This window comes from Myripristis murdjan, chromosome 9, assembly GCF_902150065.1.
Source record: "Myripristis murdjan chromosome 9, fMyrMur1.1, whole genome shotgun sequence".
NCBI lineage: Eukaryota > Metazoa > Chordata > Actinopteri > Holocentriformes > Holocentridae > Myripristis > Myripristis murdjan.
This window is the reverse complement of record NC_043988.1, coordinates 19,196,087-19,218,336: the sequence shown is the minus strand read 5'-3', so window position 1 is coordinate 19,218,336 and position 22,250 is coordinate 19,196,087. Positions and strand designations below refer to the sequence as shown.

Below are 22,250 nucleotides of genomic sequence, written 5' to 3'. Positions count from 1 at the left end.
ATAAAATGTCAAAGCTCCACTAATACCCCACCAAGTGAGTTTACACTTCCTGGCCTTTGGAGTTTGTCCATGCTGATGATTTTTGAGCTGTTACAATTCCTCAGGAAGTGCAAATATTGTGAATAAATCTATAGAAATCGAAGAAATGGAGAAAGTCAAGGTAACATAGAAAAGTATAAGACTAAAACACTGCTATTGGATAAAAAAACTGAATGCTTTCTGTTCTGTGTCAGAGGCAGAGATTAGTATGAGAGACATGGCAGTCAGGGAAGTCGGGACTATAGAGAAAAAGATGTGAGATAATGGGCTTATTGCATTTCATTGCATTGCATATTTAATCCAAATAAGCATGAATAATGGAATAGACTGATATAACCTGGGATACTTGCATGTATTTAGCTTTTTCAGTTTAGTAGTAATCTCCATGGCCTGGCCACAGTTCCCATGGTTTTATTCAAAATATTTGGTTTGCTCATCCACATGTGGGTGTTTATGAGCACAACATAAGTAACCATATGAACAGCTTATCTCAAATTAAATTCTTGAAAGGGAAAAGCGCTTTTATCTGGACTGCACTGAGTGTGGAAGAGAGGAGCGAATCAAAGAAGCAAATCCAGGCGGAAGATCAGGGAACAGCAGGGTAATTGGGTGATAAGGATGACAACTGATGAGTGTCATGGAGGTTGCAGATAAAGTGAAACACATGTCATGTTCATCGACTTTCTTTCTCTCTCTCCCTCCATCTCTCTCTCTCTCTTTCTCTCTCTCTCCCCCTCTCTCTCTTGTCTCCCGCCCTCTTTCTTCCTCTCTTTCTTCCTCTCTCTCATCCTTCTTTATCTCTCTCTCTCTCTTCCAGTTCCGCAGTACAGAAACCAGCACTTCATGATCCCCTCCTTTGCTGACCACTCCCACTCTCTCCTCTGTCTGTCATTCTCTCTCTCTCCCTCTCTCTCTCTCTCTCTCTCTCTCTCTCTCTCTCTGTATGGCTGCCATCCAGAACATCCATACCTCTAATTGGCCTGGCTCTTAATGCTTACTGGACCTATCTTTCTTTCTCACTCTAGATTTCTCTGTACAGCCACACAACACTCCTTACTTTGCTCTATCTCTCTTTGGCATACAGCTGAAGCAATGTGCTGAGTGGACTGCCTATATGCACACACGCACACACACATACACACACAGACACACACAACAACGCAAAGAGGGTTTTAGAACCACTTTAAGTCTGGCTTTGACAGAGTGAACATGCTGTCCTTCAGTGTGTGCTTGTGCTCATTACTGAAATTTGCTCACTCCACACTTTGACATTTTCAAAACATTTCTCTATCACAGTTGGGATTACACACACACACACACACACACACACACACACACACACACACACACACACACACACATTTGTGCTACTTTTAAAGGCAGTAAATTGTTAAAAAGTTACACAAAATGCTCTGTCCTCCCAAACTATATGCTGGGTTTTGTGTCCCACAAAAGCCTCAGTATATTTTTAAGTGAAGGGTGTTATGATGACTTAGCGGTTAATACTGTCACCACAGCAAGAAAGTCTGATATCCCGCATTAGCCCTTTCTGTGACATCTTTGCATGTTCCCCTTGTGTTTACGTTATTACCTTTGAGTGCTCAGGTTTCCTCCCACAGTCCAAAGATGTGTACGTCAGTCTGAACTTTGTGAACTTTCCATACAGGTATGAATATAAGTGTGTTCTCCTTATGATGGACTGGCGACCTACCTGCCATCTCATGTATGCTTGGATAGGATGCAGTACCCCCTGAACCTGACCAGCAATGACCACTGAATACATATTTTTTATATACATTAGTTAAACTTGCACTGTACATGCCCCCTACTAGGGCTGGTTGATACTGACAAAATAAAATATAATATTTCTGACCCAACACCTCTTTGCTGATGATACATGACATGTAACAATACATAGGCCATGGCTATTGCTGCATTTATGATAGAAATTTTTGAGAAACAAAGAAATGAAAAAGAAACAAGCAGGTGGAAAAAAGTCTAACTGTAAAAAAGAACTGCAATGCAGCCTTTAAGGCCAGGAAATGACAACATTTCAGCCATATGATATTACAATAACCAAATTCCCAGAGGATCCTTTGTCTGATATCATGATATTGATATATCAATATACCCAGCTCTTCCCTATCTCAGTGTACAGTTTTATAAACAGCTCCTCTGGCAGCTGGAGCAGCACTGCTGCAATACAACACTATAAGCATGCGGTGGGCTCCTCTGCTTTTGCACACAATTTCAAGCAAAAACAATGAAAATTCTGATTCAAGTCAGTGTTTTAATGCCAATATACATTATTTTGGTAGTAATTTGGACATATAACAGTGTAAGCATATGACTGACTGCTGATGAGCAGTGGTGTCCAAAAATGAATTTTTTATTATTGTATTTTCTGGAACAAACTGGCAACCGACTACATCATGTCCTCAGTTTTCAGACTGAACAGCTGTATGGCTGCAGCTCAGCTTATAGAAAATGCCTACAATGTCCAGCTTATGGTCCAGACATTTTATTATTGCAGTGAGTTATTTTCACCACTTTTACACCAATGGACCAAATATTTAACACTTTTTTTTAAACAGGCACCATATTCAGGGCCAATAACAGTTAAAACCTCAGCCTGGGATTTTTGATGCTAGCCAGCATCTCTTTTTAGCATGCTTGTGTGTGTACTGGAGATGATCAACGTGTAGGTCCTGCTCAAGACCATTTCACAATTTTTCATCCCCACATGGGTCAATGCACTGAATTTTGATGCCATCATTTTTTCTCCACTGGTTAAAAAGACTACTAGTGAAGAGTGAATATACAGTTTCAAAATACATTCTGTGGCTATCACACATTTTTGCATTCTCTATGAGAAGTTTTTACTTTGTGAATGCAAAACACTTCAGTCCAGTGAAAGTGGGACAGTGGGAGTAATATATTTTGATCATAAACTTGGCCAATAATGAGTGAAATGCAGATATTAGTTGTATTCATCAAAGTATCCAGCATCATTGGGTCCATTCAGACTAGATTAGCATGACTTGAAGAATCAGCATATTACCACTGCACAGGAGAGGAGAGGAGAAATGAATTGGGTGTGATGAGAGGGAGATAGAGCTCGGAGGGAGAAAGACAGGGTGCTCAGATTGACAGATATCAGATGTACAATGTGCATACGCACACACTTGTGCACGCACACACACTCCCTCACTCACACACAGATATTCTCACAGTGCAGCTGAACAGACACTGAGTGGCCCTTTCTCCTACTAATGCATCTCTTCCCTTCTCCGGCTATCTAGTATCGACCCATTCCCCCTCCATCCCCTCCCCCCCTCTCTCCTTCGAAGGTTCTGGCTACAGACCACCATGTCCCTATCCTTCTCTTTCTTTCTCTCACTCTCTCTCTCTCTCCCTCTCTCCTTCTCCTCTTTCCCTTCCTCTCTCCCTAACCTCTCCATCTATCACTCCTGTGCTTTCCTTCCCTCATTGCCTCCATTTGTCTCTCATCTTCATTCTCCATCCTTCCTCCACCCTCCCTCCCTCCCTTCCCCCTTTCTTCCATTCTTGGTTCACCCCCTTCATGCCATCCTCCACCTCCTCCTCCTCATATCTGACTCACTCAATCTACTCACCCTACTCCCTCAATCTCATCTCTTTATCTCTTATTCACGACCCTCTTCCAACTCTTTGCCCTCCTTTCTCTTGTCTCACTCATTTTTTTGTATCATATGCTGCGTCTTAGCCTCTCTTTCTCTCCCTCATTCAATCCGTTTATCCAGGCCACTCCTCTGGTCAGGCCACATAGACAGAAACAAGGCACTATCACTATCCTATAGACATTATCCATTTCTTCATCTATCTATCTTGGTGCTAAGCTCTCTTAAGTTACCAGACTCCATTATATATTTGGCATGTCAACAAATTTGCGAATCAGCAGCTAATCCACCAGGATGGTATTTCAGAGAACAGGATTACCCATTTAGTTAAACAGTGAAATAGCTGTGAAAAACATGTAGCTCTTGATTTTGGAGGTGTCAAATTAGACTTCATATTAATCCTCATGGATGTCTTGCAGTCACACCAACCAGCACTCTATGATTTTGAATTACATGCCAAGTCGTTACTGCATGTCCTGCTAGATAAGACCTCTCAAAGTAATTCTGTTATATGCAGTGCTTTATTGGCAGAGAGGGATGCCAGCTTGATTGTCTGCCTTGGAAATCTACTGTAGTTGCAGAAAGAAAATTAACCCATTGCTCTTGGTGCTTTTCTAAGGAGACCATAAACTGCAGGGGTATAATTATTAATCTTGCGCAATAGTTGTGCAGTGTAGCAACAGAGTGCTTTTATATGCGGCTGGTGAAAAAGTCAGTTATTAGGCCTAATTCTGTTATTGAGCAAAAGCAGTAATGTATGATTCACATTATGATATGACTACAAAAAATAAATCTTGTTTCACCTGACATGTACGTAAGGTCCCACAGTCACAGTCATAAAAACAGTCACAGTTTACCCAATATTCAGCATCACTTCCTCTACAGCTTAATTTTCACATCTCATATTTCATTGTGTTTCATTTCCTTCGTTCGCTCTTCTCTCCCCGACCTCCCATCACTTCCTCTCTCCATTCTCCCTTTGCCTTTCTGTCCTCCTCTCCAAACATTAATTTCCTCTCTTCCCTGAGCTCATTACTTCCCTCTGCCTTCATCCTCCCAGCCCCCTCTATTTTCCTCAGCCCACCTGGACATCGTCCTCTTCCCATCCTTCTCTTCTCTCCATCCCTCCTCCCCTTTCATCCCTGTTTCTCTCAATCCACCCATGGCTACCTTTCTCCTTCTAAACCTTCCCTCCCTCCCTCATTTCTTCTTCCTTCCCACTCTCATACCATCCTATCCCCACCTCCTCCATCCTCATCCAGCCCATTAAGAGAGGCACAGAGAGGCATGATATTCATTGTATCCACATTTTGCTTCCTGATTCATGGCACAGGCTGCAGGCCAGGGCTTTACTGTTGGAGGCTTGGCTTATCTAGGCTAGATAAAGCACTGGAGATTGACACAGAGCACCCACTGCTGCCTTGGGGTGGCTGTGTGTATAGAGGCTGGCTGTTCTAATTTAACAAGGAAGATAGCAGGGGTGGAACATCCTGTCTCCTTTTAATTTTCACTTAAAAGTGAGAGTAATTACAGAGAAAGAATTTGCCTAATTGCATTATGATGTAGCAGACCCTTGTTACATTAACAAAAAGAGTTAGTTGCCCACCGGCTTATAATCAAATTCCATTAGAGCTTTCTGTCCTGTCTCCACTCCTCTTCCTTCCTACAGTCTCAATATAGGATATAAAAAATATATAAAAACTACTCTGACATGTGCTGGTTTTGAAATTGAAAATGAAATTTGGTGTTATATGGGCACAAATGACTTTCCTCCACCATGAAGTGGATTATGTGACAATAACATGACCTGGAGACCACTGGACACTGGCATGCTCACATATGTTAGTCTAAGGTTTTTGTTAAATAAGAAAATAAGAAAATGAATGAATGAATGAATGAATAAAACATTTCCTCCATAAATATTTTTAGATTTAAAAGATGTACAAACACTAATACTGCTAACACATAGTAAGTATGGGCTATACAACCGTTATTATCATAGAATTTCTCCAAGATATGAGAAGCAAGTAATTTTCTGCCTTTTTTTACACAGAGAAGAGTGTTTAATCTTTCTATTGTAACAGCCATTACTGTCTGCTTGCCCTAACTAAGTAGCCTTTGTTTATATTACAGTGAGTCTGTTACAATGAGTGTACCTTTTACAGTGCAGTGCACACTGAATAGTATTCTCTTTCAAGCATGTCTTAAAACCTTGCAACGCTATGATTTCATTATTAATGCATAGTGTTGGTTTCAGAATACTGCAGTCATCCAACTCAGTCATGCAGGCTCAAGGAGCTTCACTGGTACAGTAATATCAGCTATTAAACCAAATATTGATAAACTGTACTGCCACTCTGCTTCCCTCACAGAGCTGGTTCAGATGCTGGAAAGCAAAGGGATCAGATATCACTCTGTGGCTAATGATATCAGAGCGAGCATTTCATTTCTGTCAAAGTCATACCTTTGATTAACTCCTCGCTTTGTACATGCATGTGTGTTTGTTTTCCAGGCAGAGGAATCAGAGGTTCCCAAAATCCATGCTGTTTTAGGCGGGCCAGAAGCAGATGTTGACACAGTGGCCTCAACGCTGAGCCTAGCACTTCACCTCGACCAGGTAAAATGAAATGTGCCTGCTGGAGGAAACAAACACTTGGTTTTATAGAAGAGCAAACGGTTTAGGGATATGGTATAAAATTATAATCAGAGCTAGGATTGGTTAATGTTTTGTCCTGAGTGAGGAGAGCAAACTTAAGTAGATACCAGTTTGGTGCGTTTTCCTTGGTCTTTATGATCAGTAAAAATGTGTCAGACTCAGAAAGTGAATTTTCCATTTTCTTTTTCAATATTGTATTGTATATTGTTGTATTCATTGGCTGAGTGAGTACAACCCTCATTCTGCATTTTTGTTGAATTTGGCGAGGGCCATCAAATGTCAACACAAGTAAAACAGTACAAATAAATGTGCGAGTATGTTTGCATGTACTCACCATGTCCTTACCAGAAGTCCTTACATAGTCTCAGAAATGTCTTGATTTTTGCCATGTATTAGCTATTGCTTCACTGACTGCAGTTTGAACAAAGCTCTGTGAAAGTAGGCAATGAAATAAATAATAGATCAAAAATGTACTTATTATTAGACCCCATTTTTTCCAAACAATATGGAAGAGTCCCCCTTGTTGAATGATTTTAGCCCACAAATATGCCACTTGTTGCACTTCATGCAGCTCATACGATTCTTCAACTTTTGATGAATCTTACTGTCAAGCTTATTTCCATCTTATATTTATGAATCTTGATGAAACTTGATAATATCCTATTATTTGCAAAAACCCTCTGGCGTGTATAGCCCCCTTTCTGAGACACCTGTGTAGGCAACAAGTGTGCTTGTGCTTGCACTTTTAGGTGCTTTGGGGGTTTGCATGTTTAGAGTGAGTTCAGCTACACTGACTTTAAAAACTGCACCTGTTAACACCAAAGTGCTGTGGTTGCACAGTGCTGTTGTAACCAAGAGAACTGCTGAACAAAATATTTAATTCATGCGTCGACTCACTCACTACAGTTAGAAAATCACCAAGCTACTTCCTGTGTATTAGCATGGAGCTCATACTGCCTGATGTATGAGTGCACACTGTATCTATTTATTCTGTCTTGTACTCATTATTATTTAGCTCTTGTTTTTTAAGCACTAGTTATATAGATTATTTAAACTGCCCTACAATTCCATCTCTGTTGTAATCCAGAAGCCAAGCAATGACATTTTGTTGCAAAAAACTCACTGCTGTGTTTTTTTTGTGCAATGACAATAAAGAAAGTCTAAGTCTAAGTCTAAGTCTAAGTATTTGCCTTACGTGGGACTGTGCAGCCTTAACAGTGTATAATGCAATTCCTCTAAGCACTGTGGATTGCAAGAAGCGTTACACGTGCACTAACAAACAAATGAGCAATGAACAAATTAATGCACACACAGCTCTTTCGAAGGTGCCTCACCTCATCACAATCTCATATCTTAGTGCATTTATATTTTAGTGCATGTCTTATGGTTGGTAATGTATGCAATTTCCCTTTTTAATTACACTCTAATAACAGTGTAAACACATTTTAATGAATTTCCCCTGCAGAACACTTAATGTTTAGACTTCTAGGCCAAAAGAACCGATGTTTTCATTACAATGGGGCACAATCTGATTCCACGCGTCTATTTTTCTGTACTTGGACACCAGTTTGTCGTTCCAGTGTGCTGCTAATTCATTGTACGTGTGTGTTTGTCTCCAGAGGGAACCAGCAGGTGGAGTGTGCGTGCCCGTCTTATATGTCCGTCGATGTGACAGCATGCTACCTGGAGAGACAGTGACGTATCTGCGGAGGGTGAAAATTTGTGAGAGCCTGCTGCTGTGGAGAGAGGATGTAGATTTGGTGAATCTTCATCAAAAGGGGAAACTCTCGCTCACACTGCTGAGAGATCGACTGCTAGATAGGTAAACACACATACACATCTGTGTACGCATCTATAGAAGCGCACATACACATCAAATGTGAGACAAATTTTTCTAAAGCTAAAAAGTTTAGACAGTCACCGGTAATATTTGAAAGTTAATCTATGTTCTTCTTTAATGACATCTTAAATGCTGATTTCCTTTCAAGTTACTCTTTAAGTAACTTGAAAGAATTTTTTCCCCCCATATTTTACAGTGGTGGTGGATATGTATTCTGCATCTGCTGGTTGCAACGCTTCATTGAAGCTACATCACACTTATAGCCTATTGAGTGAAATACTCAAACCCAAGACCCCATTGTTTTATGGCTGCAGCATTACAACGAACTGAAAATATCTACATATCTTGTGCATCATTTTATAAACATTACCTGTAATTCAGCAGGACATGTTTGGCATCTTTGAAAACCTCGGGACCTCCGCCAGAATTTAAAATAAAGTTCTGTGAGTTTGAACAAAGCTCAGCTGCACAGCATGCAAGCTTATCCATGTCCGGGTCCCATTTTGTTTACTTTGGGTCCCATGTTATTGTTCTGTGAAGCACCTACACACTATACACCCACACATACAAATGCAGACCACAAACACACACAGAGCAACACACTTCTGGCTGGGAAATCTGTATTTGTTGATGCCAAAATGTGACCGAGAGTGTTGGTATGTGTGAGTGAGAGGTTGTTTGATTGTGTGTTTCAGGCTTGCATGTGCATGTGTGTATGTGCTGATCCCTTATGACCCCAAGGGGAGTTGTATTTATGCAAATGTCTCACAATCATCCCTTCTTCCCCTGCAGCCATCCATATCTCCCTCTCTCTCCTCTCTCTCTCTCTCCTCTCTCTCGTTCTCTCTCTTCCAGCTCTGAGTACCACATTTTGGAGTCCAGCGTCCTGCGGGTCGTCCACTGGGATGCAGTGGGGGAGGGGGAGGAAGGGCCATCGTCCGCAGTGACGACGGTCGCCAGGGAGATTCTTCAAGAGGCAGCAGAGCACATCGGAGCGGCGCTGGGGGAGACTCTCGGAGGTGAGGGAGGCGCAGGCAACCCCCAGGGGGAGTAATGGGGCGATGCAGGAGGACACATACAAATCCCTTGACATGACTCGCTTAACACCCACCAGGAGAGATGGAGCAAGAGAGAGATGAGGGGTGGCGAGTGAGAGCAGGGAGGAGTGCAGAAAGACCCACAGAATCTCATCATGTGACTCTACTGTTTTTTTCTGTTTTATTAGACGGTAGACACTGGCGCGAGAAAAGTTATAAGGATAAAGGGAAGAGAGAACAGTAAATGATGGAGTGGGAGACAGGAGATGAAAGGGCAGACAACAAAAGTGTGTGTGTTTGTTTGTGTGGCTGGAGAATGTGTTTGTCTTTGAACGACTTGGGCAAAATTGTATTTGCAAATGATGGCATACACTGCAGTACGCATGACGTGCCCGCTAGGTGGGGTTTATTGTATCAGGACTTTTGAAATAGCATCAGTTTAACTATTAATCCCAGAAAAGTTTACTAAATTGACTCTCTGTTATCTTTCTGCCGCTCATTGTACTGTCCTGTGTGGGAAACGCCAACCATCTCACAATTGTGTGTGCGTGCATGTGTGTGGTGTGTGTATGTGTGTGTGTGTGTGTGTGTGTGTGCGTTGGTGGGGGTTGCATGAGCCTGTCCATCCGTCAGTCACACAGCCAGCTAGGCAGATAATCTGGTTGTCGATGTTAAGTAGCCGTGTAAAGGTTGGGGAGGAGGCATGACTGATCTCTGTTCAGTAAAGCTTGGCTGCTCTTCCTCTTAGCCGTCCTGCACTGCGATTTACAGCAAGCGAACAGAGACACATCAAGAAAAAGAAACAAGGGATAAAGATGGCAAGAGAGACAGAAGAGTTAGAGGAGGATGAGGGCAGATAAATGTTCAGGGGAGAGGCACAGGCAGCACAACAGAGACGTAGACAGAGTGGTGCATGTAGCGCTGCTCTTACATCATTTTGGTAGAGTTCCTCGGCCAAGGCAATCTCACAAGAGCATTGATTCCTGCAGAAGCCGGCAGCTCACTCCTGTCTCTTGTATTTGTGAGTCAAGCATTATTGGACGGCATGCTTTATGGCTATACAGGCACAGCTGTCCTGGACGGCTGTTTCAACCAATATTAACATCTTTTGTTGCATTGGCTTCTTACTTCATTTAGAGATTCTTCATGCTGCTTCCCTTTAAAAAAAAAAAAAAAAAAATCCTCTCTGCTCTTTATCCACTGAGGAGAGCAGAACATTCCCTTGAATCTGCTGTAATTTTAGTTTTTTCAGACTACTTTCCAAAATTCAGGCATAGATTGACAGACAGATTGGGAGGTTATTAGACGGTTAGGTTGATCACAATGAATTTCCTTCAGAATAAATACAGTCTTTAAGCACCTACTGATAACAATTTATATTAAATAAATCTTTTTGAGTTTGGGAATCTTTGGAAGAACATGGCAAAATAATTAATAGTAGCTCACAACGTCATTATTGCCAGATTTTATTTTGTCACGTTTTGCACACTCTGGGAAGTTTGCCTGTGATGGTAACTTTGGGTTAAACTAATCCAAGGGGTGGGCAGAAATTGTAGTAGAAATCTACGTGACTATTTAATGAGACCAGATGAACAGACTATGTTAAAGGGGCAGTATGTAATTTATGACTTTTTATTGACCTCTACTGGCAAGCAAAGATTTGCGACAACAGTGACATGTTTCTGGCACATCTTACAGCAGTTCATAATAGACAGAAATGCAAGAGTCACATTTCATAACAGGCAAAGTGAGCAATAGAGATCTGACAAAAACATCTAATGAGCAGGTAAAATATCACTATGCAAAATAATATTTACATATAACCTGATTATTGGTATTGCTTTTATTGACTCAGGGGTAGGGGTGGCTTGCAAAACAGAAAGTGCAGGCTGGAGCAGAAACTGAGAAGTTCCAGTTCCAGGTGAAGTAATCTAATATCCCTTTTCCACTAGTACCTACTCGGCTCGACTCAGCTCGACTCTACTCGGTTTGAGAACTTCTCCATTAAGTGGTAGTACCTGGTAGCAGGTCCCATTTTAGGACCTACTCAGCCGAGGTTCCAAGCGAGCTGAGTCCAGCTGAGTCCAGCCGAAAATGTGACGTAAACGCCGTGCAGGCCACTGATTGGACAGGGAGTGACGAGAGCAACCCCTGCACGAAAACAAAACCCGACAAAAAAAAAAAAAAAAAAAAAAAAAAAGGCAACAGCGACGTTGCTGAAGTTGGCAAAGTCGGAAAATGGCAAGCAAAGCGGCACCGTGGTCAAATGAAGAGGTGGAGACTTTTCTGTGCTTGATGGCGGCCCAAAGAATCCAGAGGGAGCTGGACGGTGCGCCGCCTTGCTATGACGACTCCACCCACGGCGAGGTGCTATTCAATTGTAATGGAAACCACCGAAACCATGTCGAGGCGAGTAGAGTCGAGCTGAGTCGAGACGAGTAGATACTAGTGGAAAAGGGCCAAATGAGTGGTTGAGATGATCAACAACCTTATCGAAAACAGATACATCATGGTCATTTTGTGTTTTTACTGTAAAAATGTTGCATACTGCCTTTCTGCTGGTTTAAATTTGCACATGTATGTAAGGTGATAAACTACTGCTACTTGTCAGCTGTCACTGGCAGCCTGTCCATGTGGCAAACTTGATGTTCATGTGTATATGTGTGTGTGTGTGTGTGTGTGTGTGTGTGTGTGTGCGTGTGTGTGTCCTCAGAGGCCTTGCGGCTACAAAGTGAAGCTCTGTGGATCAAACATGGCCGCCGTTCAGTACAGCTGGAGGAGCTCATTAGCTCACTGGATCAATGGAGTGATGTCACTGCAGATGAACGCCATGATGAGGCCAAGCTGCAAGGTACACATCTGACCCCACAGCACTGCCACAAGTATTTTAGAGCATGTATTCTTTAGTGGAGCACAGTGAAGTTTAAGAGACAGGATGAAATGCAATGAACGGCGACTTTGAACCCAAACAGATACAAGTAGGTGGGATGTGCTTTACCCTGCTGGACCATGGAGTGCCTTTGCATTCATTCAAGCACTGATTGGAGTTAACAAATGATCTTCCTGACAGAAAGAGTAAAATTTAGTAAAAGTTGAGCACAGCTGATTATTTTTCCTTACATTGTTCAGTCTAACGTCATACTGTCCCTGAATTGGCTTTATATTTTTTCAGTAATGTTTAGCAGCAGAAAACAAGAAAGGCTGCAGCAGACATTGGCTGACAGAGAGGATAATATTGGAAAAGTATGTGGCTGTACAGCTTGTGAGCCGACTGATGTTAACTTACTCACTGGAAAATACATGCTGGTTACCTGAAATACAGATTTGAGCTGACATTCCTCATAGTTGTTGAGTTTTTAGAACTTATTGGCACATTCCTCAAAGCCAGCTTGACTCCCACTCGTATTGGTTTGCTATTACTATCTTGCATCAAGGCCCATCTGTGAAGATTGTGCAGCAGGTAGCAACAGGTGTCCCATCAACCTTTTAATAACCACAATTCGAGTCTAAAGGTTAATGGCAAGGATGGAACACAGATCCAGGATTCAAATGCAGACAATATAAATAACTAGCAGCAAACACTAGCACACAGACTTTAGCCATCATGTACATAAAAATGTATAAAATACATTTAATAGCCTTGACTAATTGTTAAAAAAATGAAGGCTTTTGTAGAAATCCCACAACTTGCATGCTTGTTGCTCTATTGTTGCTCTACTCCAAACAAAAATGTCAGGAGCATCTTGCAGTACTAATGCAGAGTTCAAGCAGGGTGGGGCCTCTTTTATAATGGTGACCGCTGTATATATTACTGCTGCAGCAAAGATGAAAGATTAATGCAGAACATATGCAAGGAGTGAGTGTGTGTGTGACAGGATTATACTGGATACTGTAATGCAGGAGAGATGCTGAGTGAGGCAAAATCTGGTTACCACTTGGTGGACGGGTGGGAGGGGTGGGGGGGTGGGGGGGCTGTGACTGTGTTAGCTGATTAGCTAATGTTGTTATATTACTCTGTGCAACACACTGATTCACTTGCTCTGTTCATACTGCACTCATGCTTTTGTTTTTCCTCTCTCCAGTGTAATGGTTTTGTATTCTTATGTGTGTTTGATATAGTTGTTAGTCCTCTTGTTGTATATGCTTGAATAGTGTGTGTGTGTGTGTGTGTGTGTGTCTGTGTGTCTGTGTGTCTGTATGTGTCTGTGTACTGACGGGATATAGAATTAGAGCAGCTGCTGGCAAAGGAGCTGAAAGAGTTTTCAGATGGAGAGATGACAATAGCGTTCACGACACTGACTTCAGATGTGGAGGTAAGGTTCCATCACAAAAATCAACAACAACACTGATAACCTTTTATTTATTTTGAAGAAACACCAGTCACTGATATGAGTGAACTGAAAGTAAACTGAAACCAGCTGTAGAATGTGTGAAAAAACTGAAACTTACTTGTACCAAGCCCAGACCTCCAATCATGTTGTCTGTCAGAGTGCCTGAAAAAGATTTTGTCCATATAGCTAAATTCTGGAGACTTTATCTCCCTCTCTGACAGGGAGACGTAAATACATTAATATTCACACTACAAAAACGAGAGTGTAGCAGCCCGTGTTACTCATGTGTGGTCAGTTCACCAGTAAAGATTTCCTACAAAAATGATTGTCAGTACAAGCTTTTTGGTGTTGGCTAGTATGCTAACCATGCAGCAGCAGTTGTCCACCCAGCCCGACTGTCTACCCCTCCTCCCCGCTCAAAATGTATCAATAGGAGCAACGGGAATTGTGCATTCTGACCCCACAATCCACATTAATTAAAAAGTAAATAATAATAATTTAAAAAAATGTAAGATAGGAACACAGAGACAAAAAGTACTTTAGTGCACTGTGTTCAGCTGCTAGTGACTCTTTGGTGAATACTCTCTGTCGTGGCTTTAGGCTATGTTCACACTGTTACAACTTCTAGTAACTTCTAGTTCTAGGCTGCCTTAAGTGACGGGTATGGACACACACAACTTGTTTATATTTTGTTTGGATGTGCCAAAGCATTTAACAAACTAGAACCAGCCCAGTTTGTATTCATGAAATTATGGACAATGTGGGTTCACCCGTGCTGGCTATGTCTGTGAACCCAAGTCACTGTGTGCATGAAACTGGTGATGCATACAGGAACACACCCCTGGGTTGCTGACAGCAATTTTTCACTTTTCTTATCTTTCACTGTTTCTTCTCCTTTACACTTGGCACACATTGTATATGAAATCAGAGCTCAAATTTGATGGTCACACTGAATGTTAAAAAGGTAAACACAGACATAATGTGGCCTGGTTGGTGACTTTGGATGTTTGAATTCCAGTTCTAGAGGCTGCGTAAAAAGAGGAGTTTAACCTTAAACTTAGAGTACACCTTCTTGTTTTTCAAGAGAGATTTTCAACAACAACAAAAAAAAGTTGAAGTTTAACTAAATGCGCAAGAAAAGCCATGTTTCTTTTTGACAAGTTACTTTTGATGGCACTGATGTTTTAGGTAAAGTGTAACATTTTGGCTGTGCACTGTGCAGCTCGTGTTGTCATGCAAGCAGAGGAGCCCCTATGATGTTATGCATTTGGATGAGATGTAGATGGAGGCCTGAGTGTCTCAAACACAGGCAGGTATCACCTCGCTCCCTACTGCTGATATCCTAAAAGTCCAGCACACACACACACACACACACACACACACACACACACACGCACACACACACACACACACACACACACACACACACACACAGGCACAAACACGCGGTTTGTGTAAGCGTGCTCCTCTCTCTTTCTTTCTATCTGCCACTCTCTTGTTCTTCATTTTATTTTTACATTTGCAGCCACACGCACACACACACACACACACACACACACACACACACACAGAGGGTGCTTGAAGCCTTTAAGCCTACCCTTGCTTTTCTCCCCGCTGCAACTTCTAATGTGTTCGCCTCTCTGAAAAAAATCATTCATTATTTCTTTTATATCTCCTTCTCTCTTCTAAAGCCCATTTTTCTCAGCAGCTGCCTGGCGTGTGGTATTAGGCTATGTGTAAAATAAATGATGTCTGTAGCCGTAGGGGTATGGCTCTGCCTCCCCCAGAAAACTACCTAACGTCCAAGGAACATTAAACACCCAGATCCTCGTTTAGCGAATAAATAACCATTCATTTGAATGGCTTTGTGTGTGTGCGCACTGGACTTTCTGTGCATATTTTACCAGTGCGGTGCCTACATGCTGCGTGTCAGGAGAGAGAGGGGAGAGAGAGGAAATATATGGAGAGAGAGGGAGAGAGAGAGTGAGAGAGAGAGAGAGAGAGAGAGAGAGAGAGAGAGAGAGAGAGAGAGGCCCCATTAGAGACTTAATATAGAATAAATGGCCAGGGGCCTGTGTGTCGCCAGCGGACCCTCCAACTCCACAGCGTCATGGTGGGTTACTAATGACCTGAGATCGGGCTCCAAAATGAACTCCTTATATGCATGTCATTTGCAGTGTGTATATATTTATATATTATTTTTTAATTGTGTTTGAAAAGAGGGTAAAACGATATGAGAGTGTCATTTATTGTGGGAGGAAAGGGGGGTAGCTGAGGGAAGTTGCGCCTTAAATGATTTTTTTTCCTGAAAACTAAATAAATTAGATTCAATTAGTCTGTAATGGTTTATGTGTTATGTGTTTGTCAAACTGTGTTTTCTGTGTGTGTGTCATGGCAGTTAAAGAGGATAGTGTTAGAGATTTCTGTGTTAAAAAAAAAAAAAAAAAGATTTGGCGGCTGATTGCCTAGTTAGCATAAGAGTAAGCTTCAGAGTGTGTGTGGGTAACTATATGGATGCATCATATATTATACAAACATACATTAGTCAGTCTGCATGCTCCTCCATTGTGGAAGAGAACAGAGGAAATGAGTGGGATTTCATTCTGTCAAAATCCCACGGCCTGTCTGGAAGCTTCTGCTAAGGAATATGTGTCTACTTATCAGCTGGCATTTTTCACACATAATTTTAATCATAATTTGCCTGAGGCAACACTGACAAAATAATGTCCAGATTAACAACATAAGCACTAGTGTTTGACGATTAAATCAACTGGTCTCTGAGAATGATGTGACACCGATGTGCACGGTGTGTGTGCTTCAGTAGAGATACAAACTGGTGTGTTGACATTGCACTTCATTGTGTAATTTAAGATTCAGTCCAGCTGTCTGACATGTCAGACTAAACTCAGTGTTGGGAAGTTCATATGATTTTAGGATTTATTTGCAAATTTTCCTATCGGTGTCATTCTGAACGTACTACTTGTTGGTGAGTTCTTTTTCTTATTCAGCATGCTCTCGTTTTAACCCTTTGAAACCTGAACAAACTGGCGTGATTTCTTTCAGAAACATGAGAAAAGAAGGCAATGAGCAACTTAGCAAGAAATGACCCGAAACTTTGCAAAAAATTGTAAAACGTTACAAGAAAACTACCTGGGAACTGCCAAAGAGAGAGAGAGAGAACGAGTGAGAGAGAGAGAGAGAGAGAGAGACAGACAGACACAGAGAGCAAGAGAAATTTATTTGAAAATGATTTAAAAAAAAAAAAAAAAAACAGGGGAAAATGTCCTGAAAACTACATTTATAATTATTATAATTATTATAATTTCATTTTGGCTCTTACTTTATGTCACGATCTTTGTCATGTGTAGTGCAGGTAGATTTCTGTGTTTAGTTAGAGCGTCTCTGTCTCTCATTCCAAGCTACACAAAGTATTAAGGCCCTATAACTTCTGTCACAGTTCCCAAAACGGGTATTTTCTTTGTTCTCAAGTCGACCTGTTGCAAAATATTTTTCACTGAGCCAAATATAATCTCACTTGTCCATCTGCCTTTCTGTCTTTGTCCAATGTTGTTCATTTCTTTTTGCCATTTAATGTTCTTTCTTTCTTTCTTTCTTTCTTTCTTTCTTTCCTTCTTTCTTTCTTTCTTTTTCTTTCTTTCTTTCTTTCTTTCTTTCTTTCTTTCCTTCCATCCTCCCTGCTTCTCCCCCGATCTTGTTTTTATCTTTTTGAAATAATACTCTTTTATCATTTCTTCCATGTGAAAATATTGAGTTTTAGATGTACAATGCAATGTAATTTGTTTCCCACTTGGTCAAGCCAGTTGGGAGTGTGTGTGTGTGTGTGTGTGTGTGTGTGTGTATTGTTATGATAGGGTATCAATTTGTCCATGCATTGTATACAGTACGCAGAGCATATGTACATTGTACACAGACACAGCACCATGTCAGCTGCAGAGGCACCACAGGAGCCAGTGGAGGTTAAGTGCCTGGCTCAAGGGCACAGAGATTGTGTGGTGTCACTTCTAGACATGGAAGACAATACAACTAAAGTCTAGCTGCAGTGAGATGCTAGCAAACAATAATTTGGCATGTTTTCCTTGCTACATATGTGTATGGTAAATGGTACATCTTTATGTGTGTGTGTGTGTGTGTGTGTGTGTGTGTGTGTGTGTGTGTGTGTGTGTGTGTGTGTGTGTGTGTTAGAGACTTTCATGGCTCAATAATTAGCATTGGCAGATGAAGCATTGGTTGGATGAAGAGTTGTCATGCTGTGGAGTTGATGAACTGTGGGAGGGACAGGAGCCTGGAGCCACACACACACACACACACACACACACACACACACACACACACACACACACACTGTCATGAGCATGTGAATAATATATTTTCATGTGTGTATTAATATGGACATCTAAATGTTGCAATATGTTTTAGAAATCTTTGTTTTCTGTTTGTTGTTGTTTTCTTGTTGTTTTCTTGACACCAGCAGAAGATTAGGAGAGTCTTGCTACTCCTACATTTCAGACAGTAGAGACAGAGGGAAGAGGCACGGTGTGTGATGTTTGAACTCACAGTGTCATATGGACACAATATGTGTAGTAATCTAGTGTGCAAGACAAGATGGCTTAACGTCTCTGATGTTGTTTGCTTACTTTGCATCTCTGGAGTGTTTAAAAAAGAATCAATCATGTTTCGTGCTGCGTGTGCGTACACTTTTGCATGCATCCCTCTGTATGTTAATATAAGAGTCTATATATTAATATTTATGTGTTAAGTTTTACTTTGTTGGCATTCCAAAGTTGTTTGTTTTCTGTTTGTGTTAATCAGTCCATAAAAGTTAATATGTTTAATATTAAAATAGATTATTGTAATAAGTTGTTTGTTCTTTCCCTCTCGGTTTCTTTGTGTGTGTGTGTGTGTGTGTGTGTGTGTGTGTGTGTGTGTGTGTGTGTGAGTGTGTCCCTTCCATCTGAGGTATGCTTTAGGTTTCATTTTGTCGATGTTGATTGTCTCTAATGCGTTGTTTGTTCACAGTCCTCCGGCCCTCCTGTTTGTTTATGCGGGGCCAGCCTTGCCCTACACCACTTGCACAAATAATTATGCTCGCTAATGAAGGGGCCCGCAGCCACGGCGCCTGGTAAATGCCTTTCTGATGAGAGGCACTAGGGGATAGCAGGTGCAGGGTGCGCCTCCCAGGGACTAAGATTGAAGACCAGGAAGCCAGGGTGCCCCGCCCCGCCCTTCCATCCCTTTTGCTTGCCTCCCTCCTCTGGGTTTCTGACTTCCTTCCTTTCTTTTTTGTGTCTCACTGCTCGTCTCTGTGAATGTATTCATACTGTAATAACCTCTTTAACATCTGAGAGACTCAAATATTCCAGTTCCTAAGCATATCCTATTTAGAATAACCTGAATATGCTGTGATTAAGGGGGAACTTAAATGTGACAGCTGAGATAACCCAGTAATATCCAGGATATAAGGCTTGTGCACATGTTGCTTTATTTTGCTTCCTTTTGTTTATTGCAGTCTGTCACAGTTCTGATGTAGTGCTAATAGTAAGAATGTACGGTTTTTAAGCTGTATATGCAAAAAAGCTTATATGAAGATGCATATGGCATTCATCTTTCTCTCTGTGTTGCAAACCTGACAACTTTGTAGCGAGGTTTAGCAACTTTTCAGACCCACCGGTGACTTTAAAGATCTACTAAAAACACATCCAGCAACTTTATTCCAACCACTGGAAATAAGTTCCAAAGTGTTTTCAGGTAAACAGTGCTGCTGATGCTGATTTGTGCCAGGTGCTGAAGATTGTACCACTTCCCATTCTCAGCTATGCCCCTCCCTCAGCTGCGAGCAGGGGCTGTAAAAAATGCATTCATATGTACGCTGATGTGAGATGTCGTCTCACAACTCTCTGGGACTTTTTAAGCAGCCGATAGTTTTGTTCCTTGGAAGAAAGTTGACAATGCTGTTCCGCCTTATCACCTTTTATTTCTCCATTCACCCCAAATGCCCTCCTTTCCCTCTCTTTCATTTCACTCATATTATATATGTTGTCTCTCTCACACACTCTATATGTATGGTGTTGTAACCACTGTACTAGATGACTGTCTTGCTGCCTGTTCAGTAACATCGTAAGTATTGACGCCTCTCAACCTGTCCTCATCTTGCCTGAAACACTGTTTCTTGCTCTCTCTCTCTCTCTCTTTCTCTCTCTCTCTCTCTCTCTCTCTCTCTCTCTGTCTCGCGCTCTTCCCTCCTCTTTCGCTCCTCCTGTGGCTTCCCTGGTTTTTTGAGGGCAAACAAATAAACAAAACAAAACAGTTATAGACTCAGTGCTCGCATCTTGGCCCCCAAATCCCTGCACTTAGAGCTGAGTGGATGAAGCATGCAGGGAGGGCCCATACAAGATGGATAGTCATTTGGGCTTCTCTTTTAGCAAACTTTTACACTCCCTCCCCTTTCTTTCTGTCCAAACTTCAAGAAAAGGGTATTATTGTGTGTGTGTGTGTGTGTGTGTGTGTGAGAGAGAGAGAGAGAGAGAGAGAGAGAGAGAGAGAGAGAGAATATTGAGAGTATGAATATTGGTTTGTGAGCACATGCATGTTTGCCTGTGCCGTGTGTGTTTATGTGTGTGTGTGTGTGTGTGTGTGTGTGTGTGTGTGTGTGTGTGTGTGTGTGTGTGCGTGCGTGCGTGCGTTTGCACATGCGTGCGTGCGTGCTTGCGCTTGTGTGTTGGAGCAGGGTGGTGTCAGCTCGCTCCTTGCCACCCCATTTGCTGTAGCTGTACCGCTGTGATCAGAGACAGACGTATAAATCAAACCTCGCTTGATGGATTCATCAGGGCGGCGAAACGATCGCCTGAAAAGAATCGCAACTCTCTTAGCGTTCTGTGTTTCTGACAGAAAGGGTATGCAAAGAGCCTAAATGGATGAACGCTTGATTAATTCTTTGCCGGAGATGTTGGCGACAGCAGGAAATGTGTTTTTGCTTTGACTGTGTTTGCATGGGAATTTACGCACGCGGGGTGTGAGTTATGAGGCCCGAGTTTTGTACCTAAGGCTATTGTGCATAATGACGGCAGGTTGGGAGAACTGCAAGCAGCCGCTAAAGACTTGCTACCTGTGGAGCAAAGACAACCAAAGAGGGGGGGCAGAGGGTGGGAGGGTGGAGAGGGAAAGTGTGTGTGTGTGTGTGTGTGTGTGTGTGTGTGTGTGTGTGTGTGTGTGTGTGTGTGAGAGAGAGAGAGAGAGAGAGAGAGAAAGAGAGAGAGAGAATGTGAGAGAAGCAGAAAGACAGGTGAGGGACGGAATGATGATGAGCGAGATGGGCACAAAACAGATGAACGAAGCAGAATAATAAGAAAAAACTTTATGTGTAGAGTCTTCTCACAAACAGTTCATAAAGTGCTTTACACAATTTAAAAAAAAACACAAAGTATTAAAACATGAAGTATACACACTGTAAAGCATAAATACACACGCCAAGTGATGGATGCAAAATAGGAGATGTAAAAGAAGGTGCATTAAATTATAAAGAGACAAAATGATGAGATTAAATTCTTGGCTCTGCTATTTTCAGTCTCTTGTTGATTTGGTAAGACTACTCACTGATATCAGACGTGATCTTGTAGTAGGCCGCTGCTCCTTACGCTTCCCCAGCTGACTTTGAATTTCTCTTACCACAATTTAGGCAACTGGTTGAAATTTATACTGACATATGCTGGGTAACTTCACTCCTTGCCATTTCATTTGCAGTCGTACTGTAATATACAGCATGAGGAATGAACTGTCAGTGTTCAGGACAGTGTGTGATAGTGAAATCGTCGCATTTTCAAATTGACAATCTTGATATTTTAAACAAGTGAAAAAAATCTGACACAATCCCACTTGTTTCCACTGCTAATCAGGTTGTACCTGTGCAAAGAAGTAACTTGCTGAAATGGGGTTTTTTGCAGTGTAAAAGTGATAGAATCTAAACCGTCAGCACTCTGAACACTTTCCACTGACAGCACAGTGATGCTGCTTTTGTTGAACTCCCATTCTTAAACAGGCAGATATCAGAATGTAAAGCTCATGAAGACGAAACCTCAATTTGTGATATCTTTCCAACTGCTCTACAAATAAGTTATAGGTTTCTGTGGCCTGATCCTAAGGTTCTTGAAGACACTTAGCAAGTGGGTTTTTATAGCCAACATGTTGGTAATTTATAAGAAAAGGCAATCTGTGTATCTGGGGGTGGCAGAAAGAGTGAGAAAGAGGAGGGGCAGGCAATATGAGTAGTAATTTACTCACTTAAGAGCCAAATGGCAGACAGACTGTCGCCCTGCGTGTAATCTCAGAGATTTGCACTGCCTTCCCTGCCTTTTATGCGTGTGTGTGGGCGCACATGTGTGTGCATGTGTGCAAATGTGTGTGCATGTGTGTAGCTCATGTACTTGTACAAGCATTTGTGTGGGTGTGTATGTTTCATTTCAATACAGTTTTATCAAATGCATTATGCTTATGAGCATACATGTTGGTGCATGTTTGAGCACATCGCCAGCACAGATATTACAGTGTATGATGACAGGTGTATTTGTTAATACACATGTGTTTGGGCTGTGTGTCTCTGTGTGTTTGTACTTATGTGAGTGAATATGTGTGTTTTAACGAAGCTTAGGAAGCTTCACTGCACTCATCAGGATA

At 41.7% G+C, this 22,250-nt stretch overlaps 1 protein-coding gene across 1 annotated transcript in view; it reads left to right on the top strand.

Annotated features, from left to right (window-relative positions):
• The window catches only part of LOC115364737 (uncharacterized), a 56,570-nt gene that overhangs the window by 1,953 nt on the left and 32,367 nt on the right, over window positions 1-22,250 (top strand). The window contains exons 2-6 of the mRNA XM_030059302.1: window positions 6,211-6,315; window positions 7,974-8,176; window positions 9,050-9,213; window positions 11,945-12,082; window positions 13,456-13,544. Of these exons, the coding sequence (XP_029915162.1) occupies window positions 6,211-6,315; window positions 7,974-8,176; window positions 9,050-9,213; window positions 11,945-12,082; window positions 13,456-13,544 (699 nt within the window). The remainder of the gene's footprint in view (window positions 1-6,210; window positions 6,316-7,973; window positions 8,177-9,049; window positions 9,214-11,944; window positions 12,083-13,455; window positions 13,545-22,250) is intronic.